General features: G+C 39.8%; 2 protein-coding genes across 2 annotated transcripts in view; both read left to right on the top strand.

Annotated features, from left to right (window-relative positions):
• CDKL5 (cyclin dependent kinase like 5) overlaps window positions 1-20,138 on the top strand; it is a 237,455-nt gene that overhangs the window by 6,323 nt on the left and 210,994 nt on the right. The gene's annotated exons all lie outside the window — the stretch shown is intronic.
• On the top strand, window positions 3,724-5,085 carry LOC138171250 (heterogeneous nuclear ribonucleoprotein A1-like). Its single transcript, XM_069100714.1, has one exon. The coding sequence runs from the start codon at window positions 3,801-3,803 to the stop codon at window positions 4,725-4,727; it is 927 nt and encodes a 308-aa protein (XP_068956815.1). The 5' UTR covers window positions 3,724-3,800; the 3' UTR covers window positions 4,728-5,085.

Raw genomic sequence — 20,138 nt, forward strand, 5'->3', positions numbered from 1 at the left:
CCAAGGATCCATATTTATATGAGTTTGTTACTACTGTTCTAGATTAAATACTTTCATGGGATTGCTAAACATCTAGACCAGGGTGTACCATCAAACTTCAAACTCATATGATTCAAACTGAACCAACTTCTTCCAACACAAAACCCCCTCCTTTGAGTGACATTGAGATCATCTTTCCAGTTATCCGTACTTGAAACTTTTAGAGGCTGCTTTGACTCCTCCCTTTCCTTCATCCTGTAATAGTTACTGAAATAAGTACATAGTTAAGTTTGTGTTATAGGATGAGCAGTCTAGGAGTTTAGAGAAGGGGGAAATGAACGAGAGCTAGAGTAGGTGTAGGGTCGTGGGATCATAAATTTAGAGCTGGAAAGGAATTTTGAAAGACTTTTGAAGTGAATGTTCTTATTTTAGAGATGAAGGAACTAAGACTCAGAGACAGTAAATGCTTTGTCTAGGATTATGTTACTGGTAAGTATGAGATTAGAGAAACCAAGGTTTATTATAAATCTAGCACCTTCTCCACTCTGTCCCAGTGATTCTCTGGGAAGATTTTATGAAAAATAAGGGATTTAAGGTTGGTTTTAAACAGATTTAGGCAACAAGAGAGAAGGCTTTTAAGGGGATAATGTGCATGGGGAAGAAAGATGACTAGGGAGAGTTTGTGTGATGATGTAGGGACTGACATGATTGGTATAGAGGGTTTATAATAAGTTGTGATTTAATATAGTGGGCAGTAAGGAACCATTGTATATTTTTAGAGTACAGGAATGATATCATAGAACTGAGGAGGATTGTAAAGTTTCATTTCTTTCCTTTATATAAGAAATATAGATAAAGGTTCTAATATTTTCTCCCTGCACTCCACTCTTGCACACTGTACTTTGGAGACCACTGGTGTAGTAGAAAGAACACTGAATTAGAAATTAATATCTGGTCAAAAGTTAGGTAAATTATTTGATCTTGAGTTTTTGCTTAAGTGAAATTGTGATAACCTGTCTACCTAACTCACAAAATTATTGTGAAATCAAATGAGATATTCAGTTTTATTTAGCTAATATGTATTATATATGAATATAATATGAAGCCTGAATATATATGAAGCTTTGGTGTTCTAATAGCACAAGAAAAATAGTGACATTAGGGCTTTGTTTTAGGGAGATGCTTGGTATCATTAAAACAATTTTATATTTTCCCAAAAATAATCCACCCTGTTTTTCTCTTCCTGTTCTATTCCCAACATAATTGTCCATTTGTGCCTAGAACACACCCTGGTGTGTGTATACACGTATGTGTGTTTGTGTGTGTGTGTAAGTATACACACATACACACATACATATTTGCTCTGCAGGTTTTCCATCCAACTGTATATCATGGTTTGGATGATAGAAAATGGAGAAGTTCAAGATAACCATGAGTGGGTTTCAGTACCCAGTAGGGAGACCTGAGTAAATAATGTCATCAAAGAAAGAAAGGATGGGGGCTAATTATGTGATGAAAGCAAGGGACAGCTGGTGGACAACCTGAGCACTCCATTGGTATTGTTTTGAAGTCATATCACATGGATCTTCCGGTGGCAAATTTTAGCCCGTACATGGACAAGAGTCCAGATAATGGCCAGCCATTTGTTGTTCAGTTATTCAGCTGTGTCTGATTTTTTGTGACCCAGTGACCCATGTCATGCCAGTTCTGTCCATGGGGCTTTCTTGGCAAAGACCCTGGAGTGGTTTGCCATTTCTTTATGCAGTGGATTAAGGCAAACAAAGGTGAAGTGACTTAGCCGTGGTCACCTGACTAGTAAGAGTCTGAGACTGGCTTGAACTCAGGTCTTCCTGACTCCTGGCCAGCACCCTATCTAGCTGCCTTCTAATAGCCTCCTTGTTGTTATAGTTCACTTATTTTAATCGTGTCTGACTCTTTGTGACCCCATTTAGGGTTTTCTTGGCAAAGTTGTTGGAATGGTTTGCCATTTCCTCTTTCAGTTCATTTTTCCCAGATGAGGAAACTGAGGAAAACAGGTTAAGTGACTTGCCTGGTAGCAGCAGCATATTTGGACTGCTATTCTCAGGGAAAAGATGTGAAAAAGCTTTCTGGAAATTTCCCAAGATAATAGTGTCGTTGTGGTGTCCATGGTGTTTAGCCTGAGTTTTTAGCTGCTTCTTGTCACTGCAGTGTGCAGAGCTGTACACACCTGCCTGTTGTGAGGTCAGGTTCATCACCTATGCTACTTTATATGTACCAGAACTGAAATTAGTGATGATGAAAGCCCTAGTCGTATCTGAACCGTACCAAAACTACACCCAGATTTTACAATCCACGGACTATTGGCTGTGAGAGAGCTGGGCCCCAGGACTGTCAAATTTCAGAAATATGTAGAAGGTAGCCAGATAGAAATTCTTTGTGTGGGCTAAAAATCTGCAGAAAGCCATTCTCTGCAGGTTGATTATTGGAAAGAGGAATCCTGTCATTGAGATGGAAGGGAAGGTTTTTTCCTGCTGCTTTTTTGTCCTCGTCTTTCATTTGGAAGACAAAAATGGATCTTCCTAAACACAGCATTAGCAGTGCTGACATTTTGGCCTTTGAGTCCACGGCTCCCTTTTGTTTAATAGATATTTCAACAACAGAAGAGAAGCTGAGACGCATCAGAGCACTTCATCATGGTAAGGCATTCTTGACATGAAGGAAGTTATGCTGATCATTTGTCAGAGGTCACTGAAGCAGATTTTCATGAACAGCTGAATCACAGAGAGAAGGCGAAGAGTTAATTGGCTGAACAATAGAGAAAAGAAGGAGGAAGTAGATTAGTGAGAACATGAAGATGTCTGGCTTCTAGAGATGCAGCATCACATCAATCCCCTGTCATTCCACATGACTTAAGACTAATAACACGACTGTGTTTATATTTGGGGAATTTTGACATCATCTATGCAGCCATTTAAAGATTGAGAATCAGAGAATGGGGTCCACCTTGTACTAAGGGTGTGGAGCAGGTCAGATTTTCTCATTATGGGACTTACAATCAAAACATATTGACATTGTCCCAATGCAGTACCAAAATGAAAGCTTTCAAGCAGTTGTTCAGTGGTATTAGTGGAAGGAGAGTTATGTTAAAAGATTATCTGATACAATGTATCCTATGTCTCTTGCCTTCTTTCCTCTCCCATTTTCTTTTCTCTCTCTCTCTCTCTCTCTTTTTTTTTTGCTTTTTGGAGGGGGGAAGGTAGGGCAATTGGGGTTAGGTCACATGGCTAGTTTTTGTGTTACGTGTCTGAGGCCGGATTTGAACTCAGGTCTTCCTGACTCCAGGGCCGGTACTCTATTCACTGCACGGTGCACCTAGCCGCTCCTCCCTCCCATGTTCTAGTAACTATAGTAATGCCAAGAAAAATACTGGAGCTTATGAGCTCCAGAGCCAGAACTAGAGCAGGGTGATTGATGTATTGTCTCAAGGCACCAATTTTAAAGGATTCTGAAAGTACTTTGTGTTCCTTGGCAGCTAGAAACAACACAATTTATTATGTATGTATGCATGTATGTATGTATTTATTTTTCTTTTTGGAGGGCAGTTGGGGTTAAGCGACTTGCCCAAGGTCACATGGCTAATTTTTGTGTTAAGTGTCTGAAGCCAGATTTGAACTCACGTCCTCCTGACTCCCGGGCCGGTACTCTATTCACTGTGCCACCTAGCTGCCCCACAGTTTAGTATTTAGTACAACTAGTACCTAGTTAAGAATAATTACGTACCTTTCTGTTCTCGACGTCATTGGAAAAGGATCGCCGAAGCGTTTGCTGCCGCTCTCGCCATGTCGAAGTCAGAGTCCCCCAAAGAGCCCGAGCAGCTTCGGAAGCTCTTTATCGGCGGCCTCAGCTTTGAGACGACGGATGAGAGCCTAAGGAGCCATTTTGAGCAAAGGGGCACGCTCACAGACTGCGTGGTGATGAGGGATCCAAATACCAAGCGTTCCAGGGGCTTTGGTTTTGTTACCTATGCCACAGTGGAAGAGGTAGATGCGGCCATGAACGCCAGACCTCACAAAGTGTATGGCAGAGTTGTTGAACCAAAGAGAGCTGTTTCCAGAGAGGACTCTCAAAGGCCAGGCGCCCACCTAACTGTGAAAAAGATCTTTGTGGGTGGCATTAGGGAGGACACTGAGGAGCATCACCTGAGAGACTATTTTGAACAATATGGGAAAATTGAAGTGATTGAAATCATGACTGACCGAGGCAGTGGCAAAAAGAGAGGCTTTGCTTTTGTTACCTTTGATGACCATGATTCTGTGGATAAGATTGTCATTCAAAAATACCGTACTGTGAATGGCCACAACTGTGAAGTAAGGAAAGCTTTGTCTAAGCAAGAAATGGCCAGCGCTTCATCTAGTCAAAGAGGTCGAAGTGGTTCTGGAAACTTTGGTGGTGGCCATGGAGGTGGCTTCGGTGGAAATGATAACTTTGGCCGTGGTGGGAACTTCAGTGGTTGTGGTGGTTTTGGTGGCAGTCGTGGTGGTGGAGGATACGGTGGAAGTGGAGATGGCTACAATGGATTTGGAAATGATGGAAGTCAGTCTTCAAACAATCAGTCTTCAAACTTTGGTCCCATGAAGGGGGGAAACTTTGGAGGCAGGAGCTCAGGCCCTTATGGTGGAGGCCAATATTTTGCCAAACCACGTAACCAAGGTGGCTATGGTGGTTCCAGTAGTAGCAGTAGTTACTGCAGTGGCAGAAGATTTTAATTACTATTAGGAAACAAAGCTTAGAAGGAGAGGAGAGCCAGAGAAGTGACAGGGAAGCTACAGGTTACAACAGATTTGTGAACTCAGCCAAGCACAGTGGTGGCAGGGCCTAGCTGCTACAAGAAGGCATGTTTTAGACAATACTTTTTGTGTATGGGCAAAAAAACCACCAGGACTGTATTTGTGACTAATTGTATAACAGGTTATTTTAGTTTCTGTTCTGTGGAAAGTGTAAAAGCATTCCAACAAAGGGTTTTAATGTAGATTTTTTTTTTGCACCCATGCTGTTGATTGCTAAATGTAATAGTCAGATTATGACGCTGAATAAATGTGTCTTTTTTAAAAAAAAAAAGAAGAATTACGTAAAGCACAGAATTACTACATATCTTTCTCCTAACCCAGACCCTTCTGAATCCCCCCCAATCAACTGAGGGCAGGCATCTATCCCAAATGGGGTTTGTAGTAATCTCACTAGATACAAAATTTTTATGGTTCTGTCTAAATATGTTTTATAGCAGGAATAATGAAATACATTTTGGGCATCATTTTGTTTTTCAATAATGGAAACATGTTGAAGTCTCAAAGAACTGTGAAGTGAACAAGTTTGAGAACCATTCAACGTGATTACTAAAGGATGCACTGCCTTAGTTTTAATGAAATTTGCTACTTTAAGATTGGAGCAATTGGTTCCTTGCAAGAAGATGTGAGAGGAGATAACTTTCGTAAAGAAAGAGAGCAGTGCACTGTGTGATTATTCCTGATGTCAAGCTGTTGCTTCATCCCAACCGCTGCCCTTCTGTCTCAGAAAGCTAGAGCACCTAGCAAGAGACTTATCTGAGGCCAGATTTGACTCAGGAAGATGAGTTTTCCTAACTCCAGGCCCACTGGAGGCCCTATTTGGGTTATAACCCGATCACAGGATTTAAGTATATGTAAGGCAACATTCTAGGTGGGGGAATTCAAAGACAAAAACCAGAAAGTCCCTCTCCGAGCTTTCTTTACCTACCTCCTCCAAAGAACTTCTGTTTCACGGAGGAGATATGGTATGTACAAAGATAATATGTATATACGATGGTTTGAGGAAATTCGGAAGCAGTGACATCCAGAAGGCTTCGGAAAGATTCCAAAACTGAGTCTTAAAGGAAGCTCGGAATTCTAGAGTGTCTAAGTGAGGAGGAAGAAGGACATTTTAGCTGTAGGGAATGTAGCTGTGCAAAGTCAGAGAGACAGGAAATTTAGGGAATCATGCAGTAGGCCAGTGTGACTGCCAGATAGAGTTAAAGGAAATTCTATGAATTAGGATGGGGACCAGACCTGTTGTTTCATTGGTATAGGAGAGTCCTGGGTGACGAAATTCTCTCTGTCAATCCGGGGCAACACCTTTCTGCAACTTATTGTCTTAGAGAGTTGCTGTCTAGAGGATTGAGAAGTTATATTTTTCCAAGGATGTGTCAGAGGTAGAACTTGAACTCAGGTCTTTCTGTCTTCAAGGCCAGTCCCCTATCCACTATATCATCTACTCATTAAGAATGGAAATGAAAGTAATTCTAAGTAATTGTAAATTCCAAAGTAATTGTAAAATGCCATGCAAATATTTGATGACATTGTAATAGCAATTATATGAATATATTTTATGAAAACAGACACCATTCTTCCATGTTTTTTATCTTTTTTCCATGATAATTTTGAACTTTAACATACTTTTAATTTAAATAATTTTTAATAGATTTTATGTGCTTTTTGAGAATCAGATATAGAAGAATCCTCAAATGCTCCTCTACGCAGCATTTCTTGTTTATAAATTTTTATTTTTTGGAGGGGGGAAGGTAGGGCAGTTGGGGTTAAGCAACTTGCCCAAGGTCACACAGCTAATGTGTGTGTGTGTGTGTGTGTGTGTGTGTGTGTGTGTGTGTGTATGTGTGTGTTGTGTCTGAGGCTGGATTTGAATTCAGGTCATCCTGACTCCAGGGCCTGTGCTCTGTTCAGCGTGTCCTCTAGCCACCCTGTTTATAAATATTTAAGTCGCTCCAAGTACTAGATCCAAAGTTTGCAATATATTCATTACAAACAAACAACATAGCTAGAATTTGGTAGATTTTAAATAAAATTATTGTCACTTACCTTTTTCTGGAGAGAATGCTATATATGATTACAGTGGTGTTTCAGGTAGGAATTTTTGTTATCCCAGAGAGCATCTTGTATGAAACATTTACTAAATGCTTATCATATGCCAGGAAGTTTTATAACCCTAATGACACAAATATATGAAATGAAACAGTCCCTGCTGTCAAGGAGCTTAACATCCTGAAAGGGGATGAAGAGAGTGGTGGCCAGGGAAGCAAAGGCAAGCCTGCAGCAGGCAGCTGGCTAACGTGGCCTAGACCGATGACTGTGTGCTTTTGTAGGTTACAGAGAACAGTTAATTTAATAAATTTTAGCTTTTGCTTACATGGCATATTTATTAAAGGCATAGTTTGAATCCCTATTAATCAGACTAGTTAGACATTTCTCCTTGATGAAAAAAGAAGTACATGTCTCTTCAAAATATTCTTAAATCTCTTTTCATTTTGGTCCCTTACAACTTGTCTTTTTTCATTTCCTAAAAGAGAAAGAAAATCTTTCAGAATGTTCTTTTTGTTTTAGTACAATATTTATTTAAATATAAGAAACTTGTTTCCTTGGAATTAGTTGGTAAATAATAGTTGACCCTTCAAAAGCCTTTTTACAGACTCCAGCTTTCTCCATTCCTTGACATTATTTGAAATCATCCATATAGCCTCAAGTTAACCTTTGGTTTTCTTCTTCTCGAATCTGTATTTCATCCTTTTAGAAAGATACCTCATTTTTGTAGTACATAATTTAGTTGAAAATTTTTCCATTTATAATCTCCTAAAAAGACTTTGTATCTTATCATCTTTGATTCCATTTTCTTCCATTCTGCTGTGTATATCCAAAATAATACAGTATCCCATGCTGACTTGCTGCTGCTTCAGATAAAATATTTTAGATAGATCCTGCTATTCTAACAGATCTCTTTGATCTCTTCCTTCTCTCTTTATGGTTTTAAACTTTTAACTTTGTGGAATGGGAGACATGGCACTTTCCCAGATTTATGAGAAGATACCTGCTTCAACTGCTGTTTCCTTTAAATCTCACCCCAAATCCCACCTTCTCCAGGAAGCCTTCCCCAATTGCTCTTCATTTCAGTGTCTTCCATTAAATTTTTCCCCTGTTTATCCTGTCTGTAGCTTACTTTGCATATATTTGATTGCATGCTGTCTCCCCCATTAGAATGTAAGCTCCTTGAGGGCAGTGACTGTTTTCTGCCTCTTTTTCTATCCCCATTGCTTAGTACAGTGCTTGGCACATAATAGGTACTTAATAAATGTTGATTGATTTGTATGATATCATACTATTAATACCACTGTTCTTATGGGATACACATACACAGAGGTCCACTTATTGTCAGGGACCATATTGGAGTTGAGATTTTTACCAGCTAGAAGGATACTGGGAAACTAGAACTATGGAGGAAGGGACAGATGGAGAATTTTTGAGATCTTTGTGTCTGCCCTCCACCAAGATTGTCAAAGAAAACTGTCTTGTCTTTGTCACTCAGTTGTTTAAGAAGCGTCAGTAACTCCCTGTTACCTCTCAGATAAAATACAAAGTACCCTGTTGGCATGTAAAGCGCTTCCTAATATATTACAGTCATGCCCTAGCTATACTGCTCTATTTTCTGTTCTATAAAAATGGCATTCCATTTGCCACTCACTATCTTGGTTGAGAACATGTATGAGGGAGGCATTCCCAATCAGACTCAGATATGGTGGCAGAGTTCTCCAGGGTCTTAGGTGATGGATACTAATCTTAAGTGATGCTTGGGTAAGGGGAGTTTCTTTAACAAGACCACAAACTGGTGGAAGTATTTGAAGTTAACTAAGGCAGCAGAAGGAAAATGATTCCTAGTCCCCTTTAGCAGGTCGAGAGTTCATCTAATCAAAAAAACTGTAAGCCTTATCTATCTGGCATAGAGTAAAAGCTGAAACTGTTTTGTTTTACTGATGCTTCTATAGGCATTAGGACCACTTAGGCTAAGTGATTCCATATTGGAGCATCATCATTATAATGTGACTTCAAACTAAAATCAAACAATAACACCAAACAGTATGAAGTTTATAAGTATCGCAAAATCAGTTTTGTTTCTTTGTATCCCTTTGTATGCCTGGTATGCCATGACAGCTTAATAAATCCTTCTTGCCTTCAAAACAACTGTTAAATCTTTGTACTTTTTAAAATTCAGTATTTTTTGAGCATTTGCTATTTGTGGTGAATAATTTAGAGTTACCTCTTTGTATTCTAGCTCTCAACTTTACCTACCCTTTTGCCTGTGAGCAAGTAACTTAGCTTCCCTGAACCTCAGCTTCTTAATTATCAATAAAAACAGAGGAAATAATGACCTTATTGGACTTTTGTGAATGAAAATCCTATAGAAATATAGGTAGTTATTATCAATAATAATTGACATACAGTGTTTTAAAGTTAACAAAGCATTTTTCACACATTTTGTCATTTGACTCAACAGGAAACCTGTGAAAGAGGTGGTTAATGTTATCCTGATTTTGTGGATGAGGAGATGGAGGCTCAGAGAGATCTAATGATCTGCTCAGGATCGTGATACACAGTGAGGGTCTGAAGCAGGATTCAGACATAGGCATTCTCCAACCTCAGCTTCCTGTTCTGTGCTCTATATAACGCTTCCTCTTAGAATATTGTTGTTTAATTAACCTGATACTTTGGACTTACAATGTCATTGTGGAGTTCTCTCCATCTTGTACTTTGTTCTTCCATAGGATATCTACTCAGGAAGCTAGAGGCTTTTATTTGTGTTATCAAATATTCTCTAGTGTCTAGTCTCATTCTTAGACTGTCTTGTTATTTTTTCCTTCTTGTTATATGACAGGCTTATCACTTTTTCCAGTAATGTCTTAGACCTAGATAATGGTTTATTTTTTTATCTTTTTGGAGGGGGGAAGGCAGGGCAATTGGGGTTAAGTGACTTGCCCAGGGTTACACAGCTAGTAAATGTTAAAAGTGTCTTGAGACTGGATTTGAACTCAGGTCCTCCCGACTCCAAGGCTGGTGCTCTGTTCACTGTGCCACCTAGCTGCCCTGATCACGTCTCTTAAATCACTTTTAACTTATAAATCATTGCTAGGAATATCTTTCTGTTTTCTAATGCCTTACATCTTTCTGTTGCATAATCAGCCATTTTGATTCTTAGAATCATTGGATCATAGGTTTCTGGAAGAAATCTCCAGGGTCATCTAGTCCAGGCTCCCCCCCCCCCCTTTTTTTTTGAAGAAACTGAGGTCAGAAACATTATTTAACCAAGATCGCATAGGTATCAGGATTCAGGCCCATGTTTCTTTCACTCCAAATTCAATGCTTTTTCTGTTGTACTTGGTACAATTTGTAGTCATATATTATCATCACCGGCAAAATCTTTCTATTGAAAATTAACACCTGGGGAGGGGCGGAGTCAAGATGGTAGAGTAGAAACAGGACTTCCATGAGGCTCTGGCTTCCACTTCCTCCAATCCATGTAAAAGGTGACTCAACAAACTTTGGAGCTACAGAACCCACAGAATGACACAGAGAAACTAACCTCCCACTGAGGACAGCCAGGCAGGCTGGCAGAGAGCAGCCCATGCAGCGCTCTGGGAGCCGAGCCCAGCCCTGGGCCACAGCCTTCTCTGGCTGGAGGGACTTGAGATCACCAGCAGCTGTGGCAGTTTCCAGAATTATCAACCCATAGATGCTAAGGACAAAGTGAGAAGTCAGTGAAGTGTGGAATTTGTGAATCGGGAGTTCAGGAGTGTGGTCAGGCCTTTACCCCCCTGGAGGGAGAGGTGACTAAGGTGCTGCGGCCATGCAGCCATCACCTCGTGGATGCTTCAGAGTTCCTGGTCTGCACATTGTAGGGAGACCAAGCACCAGTCTGAGGAGTAATTGCTCTTGCTTTAACCTACTTGGATCTGGATTGCGGTCTAGGGTGGAGGTCCTGGGGTGCGTGACCAGTGTGCCAGAGCGTGTGGAGACCTCAGAGAGGGCCCCCAACTAATAGCTCCAGCATCTGAGAAAACCCCAGCGATTTGGGACAAAGCTCCCCCCTCTGGTAGCAGAGTCCTACTGTGGCAAAAAGCTCAAAAGTCAAGTAATTGAGTGATAACACAACAAGCAACAAGGGAAGCAAGGCAAGCACAGTGGTCTGACTCTGGATTCCTTTTTTGGGGACAAAAAGGATCAAGGCATGGAGCAGGAGGAAGACAGCATAGTCAGAACTCCTGCATCAGAAGCTTCCAAGAAAAGAATAAGCTGCTTACAGGCCATAGAACAGCTTAAGAAGGATTTTGAAAAGCAAATAAGAGAAGTGGAGGAAAAATTGGGAAGAGAAATGAGAATGATGCAAGAAAATTATAAAATGAAAGTAAAAAAACCTGACTGAAGAAAATAATACCTTAAAAAATAGACTAACTCAATGGCAAAAGAGTCTCAAAAAGGCAATGAGGAGAGGAATGCCTTAAAAAGTCAAATTTGCCAGATGGAAAAAGAATCTCAAAAACTCACTGAAGAGAATCATTCCTTCAGAATTAGATTGGAGCAAATGGAAGCTAATGACTTTATGAGAAATCAAGATTCTGTTAAACAGATCCAAACAAATGAAAAAATAGAAGACAATGTGAAATATCTCCTGGGAAAAACCATTGACCTGGAAAATAGATCCAGGAGAGATAATTTAAAAATTAATGGACTACCTGAAAGCCATGATCAGAAAAAGAACCTAGAAATCATCCTTCGAGAAATTCTCAAGGAAAACTGCCCTGATGTTTTAGAACTAGAGGGCAAAATAGAGGTTGAAAGAATCCATTGATCACCTTTGATGGCAGCATGGACTTACTGTCATGGAAAGCCATTGAAAATTTTCAAACTAGGGAATGGCAGAATCAGAATAATGTTATAGGAAGATTTTAATTTGTTTTAACTCAAGTAATGGGCTGTGGGATTTCCCTCCTTTGTTTGAATTTTGACAGGGTTCTTTTAGATATAGAAAGGAACTTGGGATATTCATTTCAAAACTCTCACTTTACAGATAAAGAAACTGAGGCCCAGAGAGGTCAAATGACGGGTAGAATCATAAGTGGAATTTGAATTGAGGTTTTCTAAATTCAGTATACCATGCTGCAAGTTATAATTATTACATTATTTTTAAACAGGGGTAGCATATATGATTGTTTCTTGTTCTGAATTAAATATTAACAGTGAAAAGATAGTTCCTAAAAAACCAGGTACTTTTGCACATAATAATCTTATAAACCACAGAAATTCAGCAGTCATTCAAGTTAGGACTCACACCATTCAATGGAAGTTGTATTTGAAGCTTTTAAAGAATTAACAACAGAGTTACTATGCTCTGATGAACATCCTGCAATGGAAAATTACTTTGTCAGTATAGTATATATAATTTGCCTGTAATAATTTAGCATATGAACAGACAGATGGGTTTTCTTTGAACTCAACATTCTTATGTTCAGAGCTTTTTTGGTATATGAAATGAAGGAAAATAAAGAAAATCTCCAAACAACCAAGCTACTGAAGATATAGCAAGCTGATTTTTTATTTCATTTATAAATGAAAAGCTTTTGCCTTACACAATTTATATGCTATATACTACAAAATTGATGCAATTTAGGAGCTGTCAAGAAATCTAACGGAAGGCCTCTAGGTGGTTGGTTAGACCCCTTGTGGTAAATTTTTTTGGAAGATGTGGACAATAGTCAGGATGAAAGGCATGGGTGGGTTGTGATTTGTACTCCCTTACAGAGTCCCCACATCAACCAGAGCACAGATTTTCTAAAATATTGAGGTATGAATTAGCTACATTATTATATATAGCTTTTAACCATGGCGAAAGAAAATGGGGTAAATGATTTCTTTTTAAGATAATTTGTAATTACTTCTTTAGTCAACTATGTAGTTCAACTTTTTGAACCTTTTCATTTTGATAATTTCTTGAAAGATGGTGTTTGGGCTCTTTCTTTGATCATGACTTTCAGGTAGTCTAATAATTTTAAAATTATCTCTCCTGGATCTCTTCTCCAGGTCAGTGGTTTTTCCAATGAGGTATTTCACGTTGCCTTCTATTCTTTCATTTGTTTGGATCTGTTTTATAGTATCTTGAATTCTCATAAAGTCATTAGCTTCCAATTGCTCCATTCTAATTTTGAAGGGCTTTTTTTCTTCAGCGAGTTTTTGAAATTCCTTTTCCACCTGGCAAATTCAGCTTTTTAAGGCATTCTTCTCCTCATTGGCTTTTTGGGCCTCTTTTGCCATTTGAGTAAGTCTATCTTTTTAAGGTGTTGTTTTCTTCAGTATTTCTTTGGTTCTCCTTTAGCAGGCTGTTGACTTGCTTTTCATGATTTTCTTGCATCGTTGTCATTTCTCTTCTCAATTTTCCTCCACTTCTCTTACTTGATTTTCAGAATCCTTCTTGAGCTCCTCCATGGACTGTAACCAGTTCATCATATTTTCCTTGGAGGCTTTTGGTGAAGGAGTTCTGACTTCGTTGTCTTCCTTCTGTTCCGTGCTTTGATCTTTATGTCCCCAAAAAGGCTTCTATGGTCTGTTTGTGCTTCCTCTGTTTGCTCATCTTGCCAGGCAATTACTTGACTTTTGAGCTCTTTGCCATGGTAGAACTCTGCTTCCAGAATGGAGACAGCTATGTCCCAAATCTCTGGGTTTTATTGCAGCTGCTGGAGCTATTAGGAGGGCGGCCTCTCTACAGTCCTCACAAACTCTGGGTCACTGGCCACTCACCCCAGGACCACCACTCAAGACCTTGATCTAGAACCAAGCAGGTTAAAGCAAGAGGAATTGCCCTGTTGTTTGGTCCCCCTACAATCTGCAGGCCAGGACCTCTAGAAGCAGCCATGCAGAGGTGGCTGCATGGCTGCTGCGCCTCTGGCTGCTTTTCGCCTTGGGGGCAGGGGCACACCACACTCTTCAGTCCCCCCCATCCCAACAGCTCATGCTGGGCTGCGCTTGGCTCCCAGGTCGGCGATAGACCCTTCCTGTCTGCTTGCTGAGCTTCCTTCAGTGGGAGATTTGTTTTTCTCTGTCACTTTGTGGTTCTGTAGCTCTAAATTTTGTTTAGAGTCATTTTTTTTACATGTATTGGAAGTGATTGGAGCGGGAGCCCAGGCCATGTTTGTGTCTCTACTCTGACATCTTGGCTCTGCCCTGAACCTTTTCATTTTGGAAAATTTGCCACACTGTCTATGGAAGAATAGAAATAAGAATTGCATCCGTTAGTCATTGGCGTAGTGAACACCAAAATGAAGACATTCCCCTTAACAGTGCAGGTGGGGCAAGTTCTAAAATATTGGTAATTGTGGAGAGTTGCCTGGTGCACGGTTAAGTGACTTTTCCAAAGAAAGTCCTTAGTCAGAGGTTGAAATAACTCCAGTTTTTTAGGCCTGGAGGCTGACTCTTTGTCCACTATACCACTATACTATGCTGTCTTGAATCAATAGAAACTAATCAAAAAGTTTAAAACATATAAATAATTATAATACCATCTCAGCTTTTGAAAATTATTATCACATAAATAGAATATAACGAATTGGTATGCTGGTTGAAGAAGAAAAGTCTTAGGAATATAGCACATGAGAAATGATAAAGTTGCAATGAATTCATTCAGTAATGGCAAAGGAATTATTCACTTTATTTGCAAGAAGGTAAAAATATTTTTGATTGTTACATGTCATATAGTCACTACCAGGGGTTTTCTTCTCTAAAAGTGAGAAATATGAAGTAAACTCAGTTGGATATAGTTAAGATAGAATCGCCCAGATGCATTAGGCTTTAGCTTTCATGATCTTTGATCATGAATTCTGGTGCATTCTGCTGTGTGTGGGTTCTGGATCAGCAGAAGTCACAATCTTAGATCAACACAGTTACCTGTGATCAAACCTACCAGTCACATTATTGATATACTCAAGAAAGAGACCCAGGGCTATCATGGATGACCAGTTAATTCCATAACTGTTCAGTCTCAACCAGGCTTTTTCACAGTCACTCTTCTCTCTCTCTTGCCATCAAGTAAATATTGATTGATTTGATTTAAATTAGATAAAATCTCGGAAATTTCCTTATCTGGCTCTTGTGAATAACCAGCCACCACTCTCTTTAGCATTTCACTGCAGCCCCAGGCCAATAGGAGCATCTCAGGAGAATCTGGAGATTGCACAGTGCTTGATGCTGCCTAAATGAATCCAGTCTTCCTCCTTTTCTGTGTTATGCCACTCTTCCCATCTTCTGACTTTGCTCATAGTTGCCCAGTAACTAAGATCTATATAGAGAGCATAAAAGATGGCAAATATGAAGACTACTAAAAAAATTCTAGAAGACATTTTTCTAAAGCTATTCCAAATGGAAAAAGATAACAAAAAAGACATATCTGCTGACTTGCGGTATGTAAAGGAAGATAGCACCAAACAACAAAACTAGTGGTAGGTCCTGTTCACAATGGCTATTGCTACAAGCAGCAGAGTATGCTTCTCAGTGACCTGCTATGTGCCAGGTCCTATACTGGGTCCCAAGGATACAAAGACAAAAACGAAACAGTCCCTGTCTTTAGGAAGTTTTGTGTACTGTAGGGTACAACACAGATCCATAAAAATATAGACAAAATAAATAGGTAATTTGTCATGAAGTACAGGCCGTAGCCTCGGCATGGTTCAAGAAAGGCCTCATGAACATCGTGTGGTCCCCATCTTTGATAGATTGAGCTCTTCCCAACAATACAAGGATCTAAGACGACTCCGAAAGACTCATGGTATAAAATGCCATCCACATCCAGAGAAAGAACTGTGGAGTCTAAATGCAGGTCAAAGTATGCTATTTTTGTTAGTTTGTTTGTTTTTCTTTCTCATAGTTTTCCCTTTGGTTCTAATTCTTTACAACATGACTGATGTGGAAATATGTTTAATGTGATTGTACATGTAGAGCCTATATCAAATTGCTTACTATCTTGGGGGGGGCGACAGAGGGAGAGTGAGAAAACTTAGAACTCAGAATCTTATGGAAGTGAATGTCAAAAACTAAAAAACAAACAAAAAAATTTTTTTTAAAGATCTCATTTAGGGCAGCTAGGTGGCGCAGTGAACAAAGCACCGGCCCTGAAGTCAGGAGGACCTGAGTTCAAATTCAGCCTCAGACACTTAACACAAAAACTAGCCGTGTGACCTTGGGTAAGTCACTTAACCCCAGTTGCCCTCCAAAAAGGAAAAACATAAAAGGTCTCGTGTAAGAGGTGGTATATTCCCAGTCCCTTTAGTGTCTTCCCTCTGGGATTATCTCCAGTTTAACTTCTGTACATCTTGCTTGTGCGTGCCTAGTTATTTGCATGAAGTGCTCCCCAATTGTACGGTGAGCTCCTCGAAAGCAGGGATATCTTTTTCCTTTCTTCGTGTCCCGTGCACGTAGTAGGCAGGCATTGTGCACGTGCTTGTTGCTGTGTGAATCTTAGGGAGATGAGAAGGGGCTGTATTTCAAGTATGAGAGGAAACCTGGGCCCAGTTCCAGAAATAGAGATAGAAAAGTATCAGGTAGGACAGTTTATTTGGAAAGTTGAATTTTTGGAGAGGAGTAAAGCATAATATGACTGGAAAGGTAAATTGGAGCAAAATTGAGAAAGCCTTTAAATGCTAGCTATAGGAGCTTGAACTTATCCCAGAGATGGTTAGGTATATTGGGCACATTTATTAAGCTCTTGCTATGTGCCAAGCAGGCATCTAGGTGACACAGTGGGTAGAGTGCCCAGCCTAGAGTCAGGAACACTCAGCTCCCTGAGTTCAAATCTGTCCTCAGACACTTATTAGCTGTGTGACCCTGGGCAGGTCACGTAGCTGTGTGCCTCAGTTTCCCCATCTGTAAAATGAACTGGAGAATGAAGTGGCAAGCCACTCTAGTATCTCTGCCAAGGAAACCTCAAATGGGGTCATAAAGAGTCAGGCATGACTAAACCTACTCAGCCGCAGAATGTGTCGGGCACTGTGCTAAGCTGGGAGTACAAAGGAAGGCAAACCCATTGAGCTGAAGCCACACAAACTAAGTGATGGAATTAAGGGAGCAGAGAATTCTGGGCATGAAGGACAGCGGGACAGTGGTACGAAGAGAGTTGCTGCAGCTTCATTGTTGAGGCAAGTCTAGCTGGGAAGCAGGATGCATGGGTCGAAGTCAGGTATAAGAATGCAGGAAAGATAGGAAGAGACCAACTTATGATGAGTGTAACAGTGTGAAAGGGAGGACTTTGTACTTGATCTTAGAGGTAACTGGGAGCCCCTGAGGTTCATTGAGCAGGAGAGTGACTTAGATTTACCCTTTAGAAAAATCACCCTGGCAACTAGTGCTAAGATTGGTGTGATCGGAGACTTAGGCAGGGAGACCAGGTAGAAGCCTGATAGAGTAGTCTGGGCAGTGAGGGTCTCAAGCTATGCTTGTGGCTGCGTGAATGGAGAGAATGGGACATCGTCGTTACCATCACTATTATGATCATAGTAAGCAGTACCAGTAATAGTAGGAGGAGAAATAACAGTGAGTTTTCCAAGTGTTACCATTTCCTTATCCCAAGGTATCACTTTGCTCACAGTAGCACTGTGGGGTGGGTGCAGACGTTATCCTCCTTTTACAGATGAGGACACTGAGGCTGAGAGAGGTGACTTGCCCCGGATCCCTCAGTGACTGTGTCTGAGACTGAATTTGAGCCATTTCTAGGGCTATATCCGCTACTCCACTTAGTTCCTATATAGACGATGTTGGGAAAATACATATGGAGAGATATGTACGGTGAGTGTGAGGAGATGAGATTGACACTGAGGTTGTGGGCCTAGGGGTCTGGGAGAATATGGTCGCCCTTAGTAGTAACAGGGAAGTTTGAGAGGGTGAGCTTTTAAAGGAGAAGAGGAGTTTGTGATTGCTCTAGTACGTTCTTTTTGAGATGTTCAAGAAGCAGATGCAGATTTGTGACTGTAACTCAGCCGAGAGACAAGGGCCAGATATAGAGATCCGGAAGTCTTTTGCATAGAGATGTTAATCGAACCTCTGGGGAGCTAATGATATCATCAAATAAGAGAGGATGAGGACAAAACTTTGGATGAAGAATCAATATAGTCTGGGGCGGCCAGGTAGCACAGCGAGTAAGAGCACCGGCTCCAGTGTCAGGATGACCTGGATCAAATCCGGGCTCAGATACTCAGCACCACACCCAGAAATAACTGGCCGTGTAACCTTGAGCAAGTTACTTAACCTCGATTGCTTTAAAAAAAAATCAATATAGTCGTCAGACAGGTAAGAGTAGAACCTGGAGAGAGCAGTGTCATGAAAACCTAGCTAGGAGACAGCATCTAGGAGTACGTGGTCAGAAAGTCAGTGGTTGCAGGAAATCAAGAAGAATCAAGATTGAAAAAAAATCTATTCGACTTAACAATTCAGAGATCATTGGCAGCTTTGGAGACAGCAGGTTAAGTTGGGTGACGAATTTGTAAACCAAACTAAGGAAGGTTTAGAAGGGTGAGAGCAGAGGAATGGTGGTACCTGTTGTAAATGACTTTCTCAAGGAGTTTAGCTATGATGGAGAAGATAGATATAGGACAGTAGCTAGTGGGGATGGTCAGAGCAAAGGAAACTTTTTAAAGGTTGGGGGAGACATAGACATGTCTGTAGAATGCAGGGAAGTCAGACATTCAGAAAGCATTTTTTTTTTTTTTTGCTTTTTGGAGGGCAATTGGGGTTAAGTGACCTGCCCAGGGTCACACGGCTAGTGTGTGTGTGTGTGTGTGTTAAGTGTCTGAGGCTGGATTTGAACTCAGGTCCTCCTGACTCCAGGGCTGGTGCTGTATTCACTGTGCCACCTAGCTGCCCCAGAAGGCATTTATTAAATACCTAAAATGTGCCAGCCATTGTAGAACGCTCTGGGCATATGGAAATAGGCAAGACAGTGTCTGCCTTGGAGAAGTTCACAGTCTAACGGGGAGATAGCCTGCTGTATACTGAGCAGAGTGAGTGAGTTAAGGAACAAGTAATCGAAATAGTTAACTATTTCAAAGAAAATAATAAATATAATATTTTTGGATTTAGATAAAGCAATTCTCAGGGAAATTTATATATTTTAAAACTTAGTAAGAGTAGAAAAAGAAAACAACTCAATATATAATTAAAAAATGACAGTCAAAAAGTCAAAAGAAGAAATCTTCAAAATATTACAGGAGAGATCAAATTCAAAGCAAAAATCCTATAGAAATGATCAAACCAAAACTTGATTAAAAAAGATTTATCAAAATCAGGAAACGACTGATTTCATTTAAAAAGAAGCTAAAAATCAAATGACCAAAAATGTAAATTTAACTAGGCATATTAAAATATGAATAATGTAGAAACAATTACCAGAGAAATTATTGATAATTATATTTCATCAAAATTGAGAACTTAAAAATAGATTTTATGTATAAAAATGCGAAATGTCCAAATGAACAAAATAAGCAATAAAACTCAACCCAATCTAAGAGCAAGAACGAGCCATCAATAAACTTCCAGTGTGGGGGAAACACTACGGCCCAGGTGGGACCTTCAAAGAGCCGTTAATAAGGATTTTACAGGGGTTATTTTCAATAATTGAGAAGGAAACTTTTCTATCACATCTTTTTATGACAGAATTGTGGTTATGAGAACCAAACCAGAGAGGCTTAAAGCAGAGAGAGAATATACCCGATATTGCTAATTAATATTAATGAAGTAGTTTTTAAAATTCAGCAAAGAGACTAACAAATAAATTCAGAATATTCACTGTGACCACATTGGATTTATGTCAGTTTCAAGGATGACTCAACAGTAAAGAGATAGCATGTTAAGTCATACAAATAAAAAAAGATCAGCTGTATTATCATATCAATTGGTACACAAAAAGCCTTGGATAAAATACTATACTGATTTCTGTAAAAAAAACCCAAAAAGCACAAATAGGTAATATTAAATGTATAGCTAAAAAAAAAGAGCTAGTGCACCTTAACCTCCCTAAAATGGGGAACTTTCCCATCAAATGTGGAGGTAAAGCGAGGTTGTTCTTTCTCCACAGTGCTGTTGGATAGTAATAGGTGGCATAATGGTAGACTGAGGAAACTTCAGAAAATAATTGAGACATAGTTTCAGTAGAATAGCACAGTATAATACAAATCCACAAAATGGATCTTTCTCTTTCTTTCTTTCTTTCTTTCTTTCTTTCTTTCTTTCTTTCTTTCTTTCTTTCTTTCTTTCTTTCTTTCTTTCTTTCTTTCTTTCTTTCTTTCTTTTTCT

This window comes from Petaurus breviceps, unplaced genomic scaffold (genome assembly GCF_028583685.1).
Source record: "Petaurus breviceps papuanus isolate PSGF00001 unplaced genomic scaffold, PetGlider_PUasm1.0 419, whole genome shotgun sequence".
Taxonomy (NCBI): Eukaryota; Metazoa; Chordata; class Mammalia; order Diprotodontia; family Petauridae; genus Petaurus; species Petaurus breviceps.